The sequence below is a fragment of the Mustelus asterias genome, chromosome 5, assembly GCF_964213995.1.
Source record: "Mustelus asterias chromosome 5, sMusAst1.hap1.1, whole genome shotgun sequence".
Classification (NCBI taxonomy): Eukaryota; Metazoa; Chordata; class Chondrichthyes; order Carcharhiniformes; family Triakidae; genus Mustelus; species Mustelus asterias.
The window spans coordinates 50,656,573-50,670,620 of NC_135805.1; the positions used below are offsets into that span (position 1 = coordinate 50,656,573).

The window sequence follows — 14,048 nt, forward strand, 5'->3', positions numbered from 1 at the left end:
TTGATAAACCACAAATGTAATACCTCTGTTCAAAAAAGGAAGGGGAGAGAAAACAAGAAACTATTGGCCAGTTATCTGTGATTGGAAAATGCTAGAATCTGTGGAGTTAGTAGCAGGACATTGAGAAAATCATAACACAATTAGACAGAGTTAACATTGATTTGTGAAAGGGGAATTGTGTTTGACAATTGTGACAAGCAGAGTGGATAAAGGGGAACCAGTAGTGTGTTCAGATTTCCAAAAGACATTTAATAAGGTGCCACATACTGCATAAGAGTGGGTAGTATTGGGGATGACTATTGTTGTCATCATCACTTCCTCGATTTGAGGATGAAGTCAACTCAGGGTCACGAGTTTCTGCCATGGGTCTGTGACTGAACAGGCCAATTCTTCACCTACAGATCTTTGGGCACATGTGACAGAATGTCTCACGATGTAGTGGGATCCAAGTGCAGGGTTTGCTTCCTTTTCTTTCCCCCTCTGCCACTGCTCTACCTCATCATTAAAACATTGTAACTCAAAGCTTAATTGGGCAGGCTCAAAATCACCCCTATTGTTCTTGGAAACTGTTCCTAATACACCCTGTGAATTCTTCCTCATGGCTGCCTCTGCCAATTTGATTTTCCCACAAAACGTGAAGATTGAAGTCACCCATGATTAAAGTACTGCCTTTTTGACATCCCTTATTATCCCCTGATTTATTCTCTATCTTACAGTGTAACTACTGTTTGGGGCTTATAGACTACTCCCACCAGTGTCTTTTTTATTGGAGTCATAGAGGTTTACAGCATGGAAACAGGCCCTTCGGCCCAACTTGTCCATGCCGCTTTTTTTTTAAACCCCTAAGCTAATCCCAATTGCCCACATATCCCTCTATACCCATTTTACTCATGTAACAGTCTAAACACTTTTTAAAAGACAAAATTATACCCGCCTCTACTACTACCTCTGGCTGCTTGTTCCAGACACTCGCCACCCTGTGTGTGAAAGAATTGCCCTTCTGGACACTTTTGTATCTCTCCCCTCTCACCTTCAACCTATACCCTCTAGTTTTAGTCTACCCTACCTTTGGGAAAAGATGTTGACTATCTAGCTGATCTGTGCCCCTCATTATTTTATAGGCCTCTATAAGATCACCCCTCAGCCTTCTACGCTCCAGAGAAAAAAGTCCCAGTCTATCCAGCCTCTCCTTATAGCTCAAACCATCAAGTCCCAGTAGCATCCTAGTAAATTTCTTCTGCACTCTTTCTAGTTTAATAATATCCTTTCTATAATAGGGTGACCAGAACTGTACACAGTATTCCAAGTATGGCCTTACCAATGTCTTGTACAACTTCAACAAGACGTCCCAACTCCTGTATTCAATATTCTGATCAATGAAACCAAGCATGCTGAATGCCTTCTTCACCACTCTGTCCACCTGTGACTCTACTTTCAAGGAGCTATGAACCTGTACCCCTAGATCTCTTTGTTCTGTAACTCTCCCCAACGCCCTACCATTAACTGAGTAAGTCCTGCCCTGGTTCAATCTACCAAAATGCATCACCTTGCATTTATCTAAATTAAACTCCATCTGCCATTCATCAGCCCACAGGCCCAATTGATCAATATTATTCATTCATGGGACATGGGCATCACTGGCTAGTCAGCATTTATTGCCGATCCCTAGTTGCCTTTGGAGGGTAGTTGAGAGTCAACCACATTGCTGTGGCTGTGGAGTCACATGTAGGCCAGACCAGGTAAGGACGGCTGATTTCCTTCCGTAAAGGATTCCCCTTGTTATTTTTTACCTCACCTATATGGATTCTACATCTTCCGATCCAAGATCATTTATTGCTATTGATTTTTTAATTTGATTTATTGTCACATATATTAGGATACAGTGAAAAGTATGGTTTCTTGCGCGCTATACAAACAAAGCATACCATACATAGAGAAGGAAAGGAGAGAGTACAGAATGTTGAATTAGAACATTGTTAGAATAGAAGCCGGAATCCTCCCAAACAAAATCTGAGTGACGGATTCGCGTGAAAACTGGAGTAATTCACGTTGGTTTTTTCAGTGGGAGTTCAGAGATGAATCTTCCAGACTGCGCACTACAGAGGTCATTAGCATGTGTATCATTAAAAATCAGTGGGCGGGACCTATTCCCGCTGGAAAGGCTGGCAGCATAGTGCTGAGCAGGCCACGGCGCATGCGCCGATCTGTCAGTGCCACGATCGGCGCAGTAGCCCCGCACTGCTGGCCTCCCAATTGCTGGCCAGTTCAATTACTGGCCAGCCCCCCGACCCCCGCATCTCCGGCTCTCCACGCACCCACCCACGGCCCGATCGCTGACACCCCCCCTGTCCCTCATCATTGGCACTTTGCCCCTTGGGAGCCTCAGGGGGCCCAAGCTGGCACTGCCAAGGTGCCAATGCCCAGGGGGAACCCCCCCGCCACCCCTCCCTCTGGGGGGCCTCGATTGCCCCCCTTGCATTGCAACGGGGACGGGCCACAAATTCCCCGTCAATGGGGAGCTTCTGTAATCCTCACTGGAGTGAACGACTCTGGCAGGGTTGGGGGTGAGTATGTGGGGTGGGGTGGGGGGATGGGGGGCGGGGGGCAGATGCTAATGGGTTCAGAGACTTCCGTCTCGGACTTGCTAGCTATATTTAAATTGTATTAAAATGACCATTTAAATGGTCTTTGCTCCTTCCTGCCAATGTCCGCTGCAGAGCTGATGCCTCCGGCAATCCGGCACTGGGAAATGCTATCGGGACAGGATCACATGCGTGAACCCGACGGGAGAATATCCCAGCCCGCTACACTAATTGTTCAGGGAGAATTGCCCCCAGAGTTTTAGAAGTATTGAATGAGAGTAAAATATAGAATTAGAGGGTATGCTGGGCACAGTTTACAATCAGTCGCCACGCTCTGGTGCCATATTGTACTTATTCCATCTAACAAAGCCACCCTACCACCCTTCCTGCCTGTTCTAACTATTTAGTTCCCAGTTCTGATCTCCTCCTAACCATGTCTCTGTTATGGCAATATCATACCCATTAACCTCAATATGTGCTGTTAATTTATTTTGTGCTGAATACCATGTGCATTATAGTAAAGAGCCATTAATTTTGTCTCATTACCATTTTTTCCCTCCTGACCCTACTTGTGGCATTTTTTTATGTTTGTACATTCTGTCCCTTCCTGTCACACTCTGGGTATCATCACCTTGTCATGCTGTCATGAATCTTTTTATTTTGTAAGCCTACTAATCCAAGAACATTCTGTTGTTTAATTTAGCTCTTTTAGGTTCAAGTTTCTTTCCCTCTAGCCCTCAACCCAGAAGTTGCTGAATCTCTGCCATTGTGATATGGAAGACTGTGAGCAGAGACTACAACAGACGGGTAGACTGTCCTTCCCAGGTTTAGTTACGCACCTGCTTAGTTTTGATTTAGAACATCATTTCTAAAGATGGACAGCAAATGTAGACTTGGGGGAGCTCAGTGGGAATATTAATTTATCATCTCCCACTTGTACATCAGTACCACCACAACTAGGGAGGCAAATATTTAAAGTCACAAAAAAACTGGAAAACCTGGTAGTGAATAATGAGTTCTGGGCCTGGTTCGCTGCCTTGGGAAATTAAAGGTATGTTTCCTATTATTTGTTTAATTGAACTAAATTGTCCTTGTATTTCAGTCTATTGCTCAAAAAGGCTCATAATTGACTTTTGCCCAAACGAGTGAAATCTGAAGCATCTTGATAATGTCACTTGTGTTTCATCATATACTGACTATGAATTCCCGGTAAAGCACTGCAAATTATTCTTCTAGCCTATTTGATCATAAAATCACTAATCTTTTGGCATGTGAACTGAAAGAATAGAAAATTAAACACTCCTTATCTGAATACACAAAACATTCGTCACAAGATAGATGACTTCGTGACAATAGGAGATAAATGCTTTAGATCTATTTGCCATTATAAAGACATGAGACAGGATTTCCTGCAGACTTCGGAACCTCGTCATCAGGTCTAAATGGAGGTCAAAAGCATGCAGTGTGTGGGAAACAGTTGCCCATCTGTGTTTATCCCTGAACTGGCTTAATTAACGGCCAGAGGGCAGGCTCACCACCCAATTAAGGACAGAAGGTGGGCTCTTGAAGCTGGAAGGCTGATATCTCTCCAACTTGAAAACAGCAGCAGGACGCCCTTACTGATAACTGAGAACCCTCTCTCTAACTTCGCAAATTTAAAATAAAAAGGCCTTTGCACCCATGCCGAAACGCTCCACAGGATAGCCAGGGGAATGGGATGTGGATGGAGGTGGAAGGTGGGGTGAGGCGGGGGGATGGGTCTCTAAGCCTGCCTGGAGTACTGGTTGTCCAGCCCCATTCTGGAAATCACCTCCAGATGACTGTACTGTCCCGTTTCTTGCAGGGAGCTGGAGGTTGACTGGAAGATTCCAGTTAGCCTCCAGCAATTGGTTTAAGTGACCGTTAACAGACTTGAATAGCTACATGCCACTTGTGATCAGGTAGCCTTACCGTACCTGACACCCTGGCAATGCCTGCCTGGCACTGTGGCATTGTCCACCTGGCACCACCCCTTCAAGGTCCATCGAAAAGGGGGAGAGCTCTATAGGGGAGGGAAGAGGAAGAAACTCTGTGGAAGTGGGTGGGGTGTTTGTTTGGTCAGGGCGGCAATTGAGGGGGTGGGGTGCGATATCCAGGCCGGTGATTGGGGGGGTGGGGGAGGGGGTGCGTCGTTGATCAGTTTGGGTGGCGAGGGGGCAATGACCGGACTGGCAGCACAGGGAGTGATCACACGTCCCTATGCCTGTGAACTGACAACAAATCTCCCAGCACACTGGGAGATCAGGGCACCTGCACCATGGTGCCCCTAGAGCTCAGCAGCCAGCTCTACCTTGCCCTCTACTGGCGAGAGTCACATCCTGGCACTTTTTTTGACACATGCCATAAGATTGCTTTTTTCAAACCCACCCAAAAAACGAGTCTAAAACTCCCGTTTTCTCGCTCATTCAGCACTTACAATTTTTTTGGTAAGGTCACCTCCAGTAAGTTTAAAAGTCCCAGACACTTTGAGAAGCCAGGGAGAAAATAGATTTGTGAGGTACGTGAGTAGAATCAGGTGGGAGAGAGGAATTCGTGGGATTGTTTGGGGATTAGGTGGGTGGCCAGGAGGGTGGTGGCTGGTGGCTGGTGGTCAGTCGGAGGGTGATGAAATTGGGTGGTTACTTAGGACATGATCAGTCCGAGGGGGGGGGGGGTGGTCAATCGGGGATGGACTGTATTCCAGTTATTAGATTGTTAGGGAGTGGGCAGTTGGTGGTATTGGATGGATGATGAATGTTGTCAACAAATCGATCTTTAAACTTAATTTCTCTCCATTTTCCCCATTAACTCTTCCCTCAGTAACCAAGTATGTACCTTAGGATGATTTCACAACTGTTCATTTCCAGATTCCCATTCCCAAGTCACTGCAACTGTATCTTCAAAAATGTGCCCATTCTTGAAAGTTTCGAGTCGGTAAAATTCATTGTCTCTCTCAAAACTGCTGTTATTTATTTGGTTTGCAGGTGACATAGAGCAACGGTATCACTTTGAAGTTAGTCCACTGTGCAATCAACAAAAAGACACCATTCCCAGCATACAAATAGGTAAAAAAAAAAATGCAATGATACTGCAGACAAATTTCTATTTGTGTTTGACCTTGAAGAGAAAGGACAGGTTAGAAGATAAGCTCCAAGTTCCGAAGGAGAGTCATATTGGACTCAAAATGTTAACTCTGCTTCTCTCTCCATGGATACCGTCAGATCTGCTGAGCTTTCTTTTTTAGTATTTTCTGTTTCTATTATAAATAATTTCAGGTGTTTAGGTTGATAGTGGGTTTTTGACTCTTTAAAACCAAAGATAATTAAGAGAAAATGAAAATGGGGTAACTAATGACTGTGTAAATGGGAAAGGCAGTATGATCTATTGAAGGGGTGGCAGTGGATACCCAGCTTGATGTAAATGAAGGCCATAGACTTTAAACTTGCTTTCACAAGTATAAGACAGTGGAAGAATGGGAGTTTAGTTGAGAACAGAAATACATGGGATGGTAACATTTTGCAGTTACAAGAAATGTGAAATGTAGTTCTGTAGCAAAACTAAACAAGGCAGCAGATGGGTTTGGGACCAGGAGAGTAGAAATGAAATACATCCTAAATTCATGTTTTGTCATCACTTAAATGACAGAAATCTGCCTTGAGTGTGGTGGAAGAACCCACCTAGGACAACTTGCCAGCCAGCTTTCTATTCAAACACCAAAGTCCAAAGCCACATACAAGGCTTATTCTGCTTAATAAATGCTTGATCCCGGTTTTGGCAAAGAGGTGAGAGCATTTCAGCAATCGGTCACCCTCTCCTTGCAAGCATTTTCCCTTTTTGGCATAAATCTACTCCAAAACTTGGATCTCAATCTTGCAAGTAAGGATTTATGAATCATAAAAGAGAGTAATTTGGCGCTGTGCCTCAATTTGCCTGAGAATTTTCCATGACTGTAGAGAAAGAGAGATAAGAAAGACTGAAGTCTTCTCTGCTTCCTGTTCATAACAATCCTGAAGGACTGTTTCAAGGCTACAATTGATATGCACCAAGCCATCCAGGTACTGGTATCAAACAATTGGAATTGATACCTCCTGTATTTTCCAAACAATATTTTTCGATACTCTTTTTAATCATACAAAGCAATAATACTTTGCTTCAGTTACCTTCTATATCACACTGCAAAATCCTTTATTCAAGTTAGTGAATAGGGTGCACAAAATTCCCGTCAATAACTCAATATCATCTGCAAAAAGGGGCATCATAGTTCTTCCTTAAATTTCTTGATCAGACATTTTTTACAATGCCATCCAGCACAGAATTTTTAAGAAACATAAATGCAATGGGACACTGAACAACATTGTTTCATTCCGCTTCTGTAAGACGGAAAGGGATTCTGAGTGTTTCACCAGTTTACAAGACGTCGGAATTTATTAGAGAAATCGAGAACTTAAAATATTATTTCACTGCGAAACATTCAAGAACATGGAGAAGATGTGAGCAGTTAAGTAGTTTTGCATGCCTCTGACCCAGTTATAGCTAGCTACTGTCTTGATGAAGCATAGCGTACATATTAAGCGTTGTGTGGTGGGATGGTGATTGGGAGAGAGAAGCCGTGGATGTTGTCTATATGGACTTTAGTAAAGCGTTTGACAAAGTCCCTCATGGTAGGCTAGTGAAAAAGGTTGGATCCCATGGGATAAAGGGGGAGGTGGCTAGATGGGTGGAGAACTGGCTTGGTCATAGAAGACAGAGGGTGGTAGTGGAAGGGTCTTTTTCCGGCTGGAGGCCTGTGACTAGTGGTGTACCGCAGGGCTCTGTATTGGGACCTCTGCTGTTTGTGATTTATATAAATGATCTGGAAGAAGGAGTAACTGGGGTGATCAGTAAGTTTGCGGACGACACAAAACTGGCAGGACTTGCAGATAGTGAGGAACATTGTCAGAGGCTACAGAAGGATATAGATAGGCTGGAAATTTGGGCAAGGAAATGGCAGATGGAGTTCAATCCTGATAAATGCGAAGTGATGCATTTTGGTGGGAATAATGTAGGGAGGAGCTACACGATAAATGGAAGAACCATAAAGGGTGTAGAGACGCAGAGGGACCTGGGTGTGCAAGTCCACAGATCTTTGAAGGTGACGTCACAGGTGGAGAAGGTGGTGAAGAAGGCATATGGCATGCTTGCCTTTATAGGACGGGGCATAGAGTATAAAAGTTGGGGTCTGATGTTGCAGATGTATAGAACGTTGGTTCGGCCGCATTTGGAATACTGCGTCCAGTTCTGGTCGCCACACTACCAGAAGGACGTGGAGGCTTTGGAGAGAGTACAGAGGAGGTTTACCAGGATGTTGCCTGGTATGGAGGGGCTTGGTTATGAGGAGAGAATGGGGAAACTGGGGTTGTTCTCCTTGGAAAGACGGAGGATGAGGGGAGACTTAATAGAGGTGTATAAAATTATGAAAGGCATAGATAGGGTGAACGGTGGGAAGCTTTTCCCCGGGTCGGTGGTGACGTTCACGAGGGGTCATAGGTTCAAGGTGAAGGGGGGGAGGTTTAACACAGATATCAGAAGGACATATTTCACACAGAGGGTCGTGGGGGCCTGGAATGTGTTGCCGGGCAAGGTGGTGGAGGCGGACACACTGGGAACGTTTAAGACTTATCTAGACAGCTATATGAACGGAGTGGGAATGGAGGGATACAAAAGAGTGATCTAGTTTGGACCAGGGAGCGGCGCGGGCTAATTGTTCCTGGTTTCTCGTTTCAAGGCTTCATTCTACGATCATCTTGCTGGTGCCAGTACAGAGTGAGACTGCGGATAGTTGGGAACCTGTCTCGGGGGCAGGGGATTCATATGGTGTTCGTGGAAGTGGAAATGACTAGGGTTGGGAAGCATTTTCCGATCGGGGCCATTGTGATCTCCTGGACTCGTTTCGATCGCCTCAGGGGGTCGGAGAGGAATTTCCCAGATTTTTTTTTCCCCATATTGGCCCTGGGGTTTTTCACTCTGGGTTTTCGCCTCTCCCTGGAGATCACATGGTCTGGAATGGGGGGGTGGGGGTAAGTTAATAGGTTGTAATGAACAAAGCATCGTAGCTGTGAGGGACAGCTCGGTGGATAGGATATTGGTATGTAGATAGGCTGGAAAATTGGGCGGGGATCCTGGATTCAGGATTCAATCCTGGACCGGGGAGCGGCGCGGGCTTGGAGGGCCGAAGGGCCTGTTCCTGTGCTGTATTGTTCTTTGTTCTTTGTTCTCAGTTGAGGAGAATGATGAGCTGGTGTATTATCAGTGAGTGACAACTTGAGGTCTGATCTGCTATTGACTGACTTTTGTAACTTTTTCACTAATTAACATGCCATGTTAATGGTTCATTATATTGTATATATATATATGGTGGGAGAAACTGCAAGCACTTTTTAAATATTTATCTAACTTTTCAATAGCTACTTTTTCATTATAGAAAATAATACTTTCATCTTATTACTCCTCATTTAGGTTTTATGAGTTACATTGTTGAACCTCTATTTGTGGAATGGTCTCGTTTTACTGAAAACACTCCTTTGACCGTAACAATGATGAGTCATCTGCGAAAGAACAAGGCAAGGTGGCGAGGACTGCTTCTTAAACATAACAGTGAGGACAATTCAGCCCAAATGAATGAAGACAAAAGAACTTCTCAGGAAGTTGAACACCAATAATCTAATCCAGTTAGATGGTCCAGTCAAATAATGCCATGTATTCTTCATACACACTTCCCTTCTTCAAAAGTTGCTTTTTTGAGTGAGATGAAAAAAATCTTAAAGGGACTGGGAAAACTTTCTTCGGAGAATAGATGAAAGAAGAGAACCATTTGATACGATTAAAAGTGAATTGTCTTTCCTGAGTCCTTTGATCTGTCTTCAAATTTTGGAAATGTGTTCTGCATATTACCTCAGCAACCCTCCAACTACGTTTGATTAATAAAGGAAAATATGTGATATTTGAGTTACACTCGAAGCAAGATTGAAATCCCAAATTTTCAAGCATTGGGATCAAAGGCATTTACCGAAGGTTACACTGCTGGGTAGAAAACAGTGTGGGCTGAAAAGGATGGAAGAGCCACGGAAAGAAAGTCAGCTTTACATCATTGTGGTGCAGTGACAAAACTGATTCAGCGTTGTGGCTTTGGCTACAACTGACAAATGCTGAAGAACATAATATGTGACTGCTCTGCAGCTGGACTGCACCACGATAATCCATTGCTAAAACCAGCTTCAACTGAGCTCAGAATCCTTGGGATTTTGAGTGTGCACTGAGAATACTTTTTTTGGAATGACAACCAAACCTTTTTCATTTTTGTACCTTTTGCATCAGAAAGCAGATGTGGCATTCAGAACTGGATTGCAAACCTACTGAGTACAAATATAGATTTTTTTCATGTATAGTTATAAATAAAATTAAGATGTAGAGATGTAAATATGATCAATTAGAAGTCACACAGTTCCATGTTTCATTCTGTCCCTGTCTCAGTCCCTCTTTTTCTCAGACACTTACTACTGATAACAAACAACAAAAGATCGGTACCTTTAGAATTCTGTGTTGAAAAAATGCTACACTGTGAAAAATAAATACCATTGGTATTGAAAGAAGCCAAAAATTAGAACCACAGAACAAATGTAAATAGCTGTTTTAGTTGTAGTACACTGGTATGTTCCTATAAAGCCTTAACATTGCACCCATTGCTATACTTACACGGTTCTGATAATTAAGCACAAACATCCTTTGTATTAAACTATTTGTCATTACTAATTACAGCAAGCTGATTCAGTTCTATTGTTCTGGTTATGTATTTAACAAGAGCATCAAAACTTCACAAACATTCCATTTCTTTCTTGCACAATTTACATTTATTTTTAATTGTTCACTGAGGCAACTATAGGGATTATTTCCTTTCCAATGCCATTAGTACATAACAATGCCATCAAATCTAAAACCATTTGAGAGTTTGTACAGATTTGGCATTTTACTGAAATCCCAGATCATTAACTAAGGTCTGAAAAAGTAAAAGTTTTTTTTTTAAATGTACTTTCTGCTTAAAAAACTATAAATGAACAGATCAGCCTGAATGCCATGTTGTTATACTCCAGAGGTTGAAAATGTATTTATTATTCTACTGACTGCAAAAGAAAATCACACACACACACCTTCAGAAATGCTTTGTGATACAGGCTGTTGTTCTAATAGTGAAAACAAAAAAGGCTTTTATTCATCTTTGTTTGCCTTTCTGTTGAAAGGTGGGTAAATGAAGTTGAGGTATAGATCATCAAAGATCTAATTAAATGGTGGAACATGTTCATGGAACTGAATAGCCTATTCCTGTTTCTATATAGCCTTGGGTTTAATTTACACAGCAAGGATGAACTTTGCATTATGTGTAAGTAACTTTAAAATGATTACCTTACAGACCTATGTACACCTAAACTTTAATCAACATACAAAAGGCAATATTTTGATTTAGAGCTTAGGTTCTTACAGTACATTCCTATAACCTATGTAAACAAGCCTTACATCTGTATGATAGCACCATTTTAATGTAAACTTTGTCTAATGCTGAAAATTTGTGATGAATATATTGTGAAATTTGCTGTGACTGCTATGCAGTGTTGCCAAGAATTATTGTTATTTCTAAAACTAAATTTTAATCGAAGATAGAGTGCTGTACTTTCAGTTCTCGAGATTTTGGACTGCAACTAATCATAATTAGAAGACTTTTGTAAATGTCACTTGTGTTTTCCATTTATGAAAAACATAAATATGCAAACAAAATGGTATATCAATCTAACTGGACTGACTGACTTTGATTTCCAATTTTCAGATGGGCAACATACACAAAGGTATCATCATCATTCACCGTGGGCTAGTTTTAACACTGCAGCATCTAAAGTTGTGTTATGCTGCATTCAAGTATATTCAAGCATTAGTCAAAAAGTTAGTTGATGGCGTAAGGGGAAGTTTTTGCTTCCTACCAGCATAAAAGACAAGCAGACATGAGTACAGTACAAAAGGCAACACAAGCTTTATTCCCTGTCCAAAACAACAAACCACAGGCCTGGGGGAACACAGCTGCTAGTCAACTGCTTCCCCTGGCCCTCAGAGGAAAGGCTGAGGGGCTTGAGGTTGTTTTCGTTAGAGAGAAGAAGGTTAGGAGGTGACTTAATAGAGGCATACAAGATGATCAGAGGATTAGATAGGGTGGATAGTGAGAGCCTTTTTCCTCGGATGGTGATGGCTAGCACGAGGGGACATAGCTTTAAATTGAGGGGTGAGAGATATAGGACAGATGTTAGAGGTAGGTTCTTTACTCAGAGAGTAGTAAGGGCATGGAATGCCCTCCCTGCAGCAGTAGTGGACTCATCAACATTAAGAGCATTCAAATGGTTATTGGATAAACATATGGATGATGTTGGAATAGTGTAGATTAGAGGGGCTTTAGATTGGTTCCACTGGTCAGCACAACATCGAGGGCCGAAGGGCCTGTACTGTGCTGTAATGTTCTATGTTCTATTGTGCGCTTTACAATTAATAGGGTTTTGAACTTCGTGCCAAACGTATGGTAAGGAGCTCATTCAAAGCGGTTGCTGATAGCATGAATGGGACCCACGTGGGTTATTGTCATTTACTACAAGTTACGCGGTCAGTATCTACTAAAATAATCAGCAATTAACACAAAGCGGTGACACAAAAGCGAAGTATTGAAAAGCCATTATAGATAGGTGGGGTTGATCTGTGGCTAATGGTGAAGTGATCCTATTTCTCCTTGGCCGATCTCTTTCTGGAGAGTTCCCTTTGAGATTTGAACTCCTTGCACAATCTAATCAGTTGAGCTACTGTCTATGTTTCCCTGCCTGGAGTCTAAAGTGATTAAAACTGTCTGTAGTGATTACAGGGTGCAAGGAACCTCTCCATGAGTCATTGCATTGCTGTGAGCTGCTGACAATATTTTCCATCATTCATTGCCGGGCAAAATAAATTTGATATAAACGTGTAAAAATGTCCATGATATTAAGCATAAAAGTCGTCCTCTTCAATGGTGTTGCAATATCAGATGGCGGAGTTGATCAAACTTTTCACTGTTGTTTGAGATTGTCTAAAAGTTTTTACTTTGGTACGTATGATGGAGCCCTACTGTATGCATATAACAATGCAAATACTGCAGTGAATTTACCTCTCTCCAAGCCAGAATATACTGAGTGCTGGCTTGCCCTGCCATAGCTTTTAGGTCATTAAGATAATTTGGGTGAGTTGTGTGCATTTGATTCGAAGCTTGCCTGTTTTGTTTGCGAGTTGTATCCTGCTGCAGGAATTAAAGGCCTGCAGCAATTTAAAGGGTTAAATGCCTTCTGCTTGAACAGAATAGGAACCAATCAGAAAATTGAAGATTGCAAATGTAGTGACTACTGTTACTAATGGAAGTTTTAACCGGTATTGCACAGAATTAGTTGTTACTAACCTAGTTAACTAATTTAAGACTGGTTAACAAATCTATTTTAATTTAACATTTGGTCGTATCTGAATTGTAAATAGGCTAAACGATCAGCATCCCACTTTTGTCAACTAATGTGCTCAGCCATATTTCAATTTAAAAGTTCCTTGAAGGTTTTCATGGTAAGACAATTTTATGATTACACATTGTAAAAGTGCTCTGAAAAGTCCTATTGTTACCTTAGAGTTCCTCAGAAGACCTTGTTTTTTCCAAAAATATACCTTATAAAATTTATAAAAGTACATTATAAATCATTCCAACCTGAAAATTATAGAAAGCATAATAAAATACAGTTTACCTCCATACAGTATGTTCCACACTTAGGTTGTTGTTCCTCTTCCCGCATAAAGCAGACTTTCATCTGTTTCCATCGCTAGAGTTTGCTGGAACAGGTCGCTAGCCTGTCACCAGAGGCTTATAGCCACTCCCTGCCAAGTATTAGGAATCTCTCCCATTCTTACTGCCTGCCATTGGAGTGTGTTGGAAGGATTTTGGAGATTGATACTCAACCTGTTGGCTATGTTATGAACACACCTTCCTTGGCCACAAGTCCTGGAGTGTGCCTTGCAACATGGCTCAGTGAACATTTCATGTCAGGCATATAATCTAAGGGCAAAGTGAAAACTTACGGACAATGCACCAGCATTCAACTTTTCTCCCTACAGCATCTTCCTCTCTGAAGTGCCTCAATACAAAATCAATACTTTTGATATTTACAATGTACATTCCAGGTCAGGCACGGTATTCAGGTAGCATACTCTGCCCATTAGCAAAAGGAATGACTAAACCAAGTGAAAGAGATAGCTATATAGAGGATGAGAATATGGATGGGATATTACTGCTGATAGGTCAACTATGAAGAATAGATGGTAATGTGTTACCTGCAGAGATGGCAGGAGATGGACCAATAATGTGACACTGAGGAA

At 42.1% G+C, this 14,048-nt stretch overlaps 1 protein-coding gene across 1 annotated transcript in view; it reads left to right on the top strand.

Moving 5' to 3' along the window:
• Window positions 1-11,419, top strand: part of LOC144493522 (3',5'-cyclic-AMP phosphodiesterase 7B-like) — a 139,281-nt gene extending 127,862 nt beyond the window's left edge. Inside the window, exons 12-13 of the mRNA XM_078212569.1 lie at window positions 5,585-5,665; window positions 9,096-11,419. Of these exons, the coding sequence (XP_078068695.1) occupies window positions 5,585-5,665; window positions 9,096-9,298 (284 nt within the window). The 3' untranslated portion in view covers window positions 9,299-11,419. The remainder of the gene's footprint in view (window positions 1-5,584; window positions 5,666-9,095) is intronic.
• The last annotated feature ends 2,629 nt before the right edge of the window (window positions 11,420-14,048 follow it).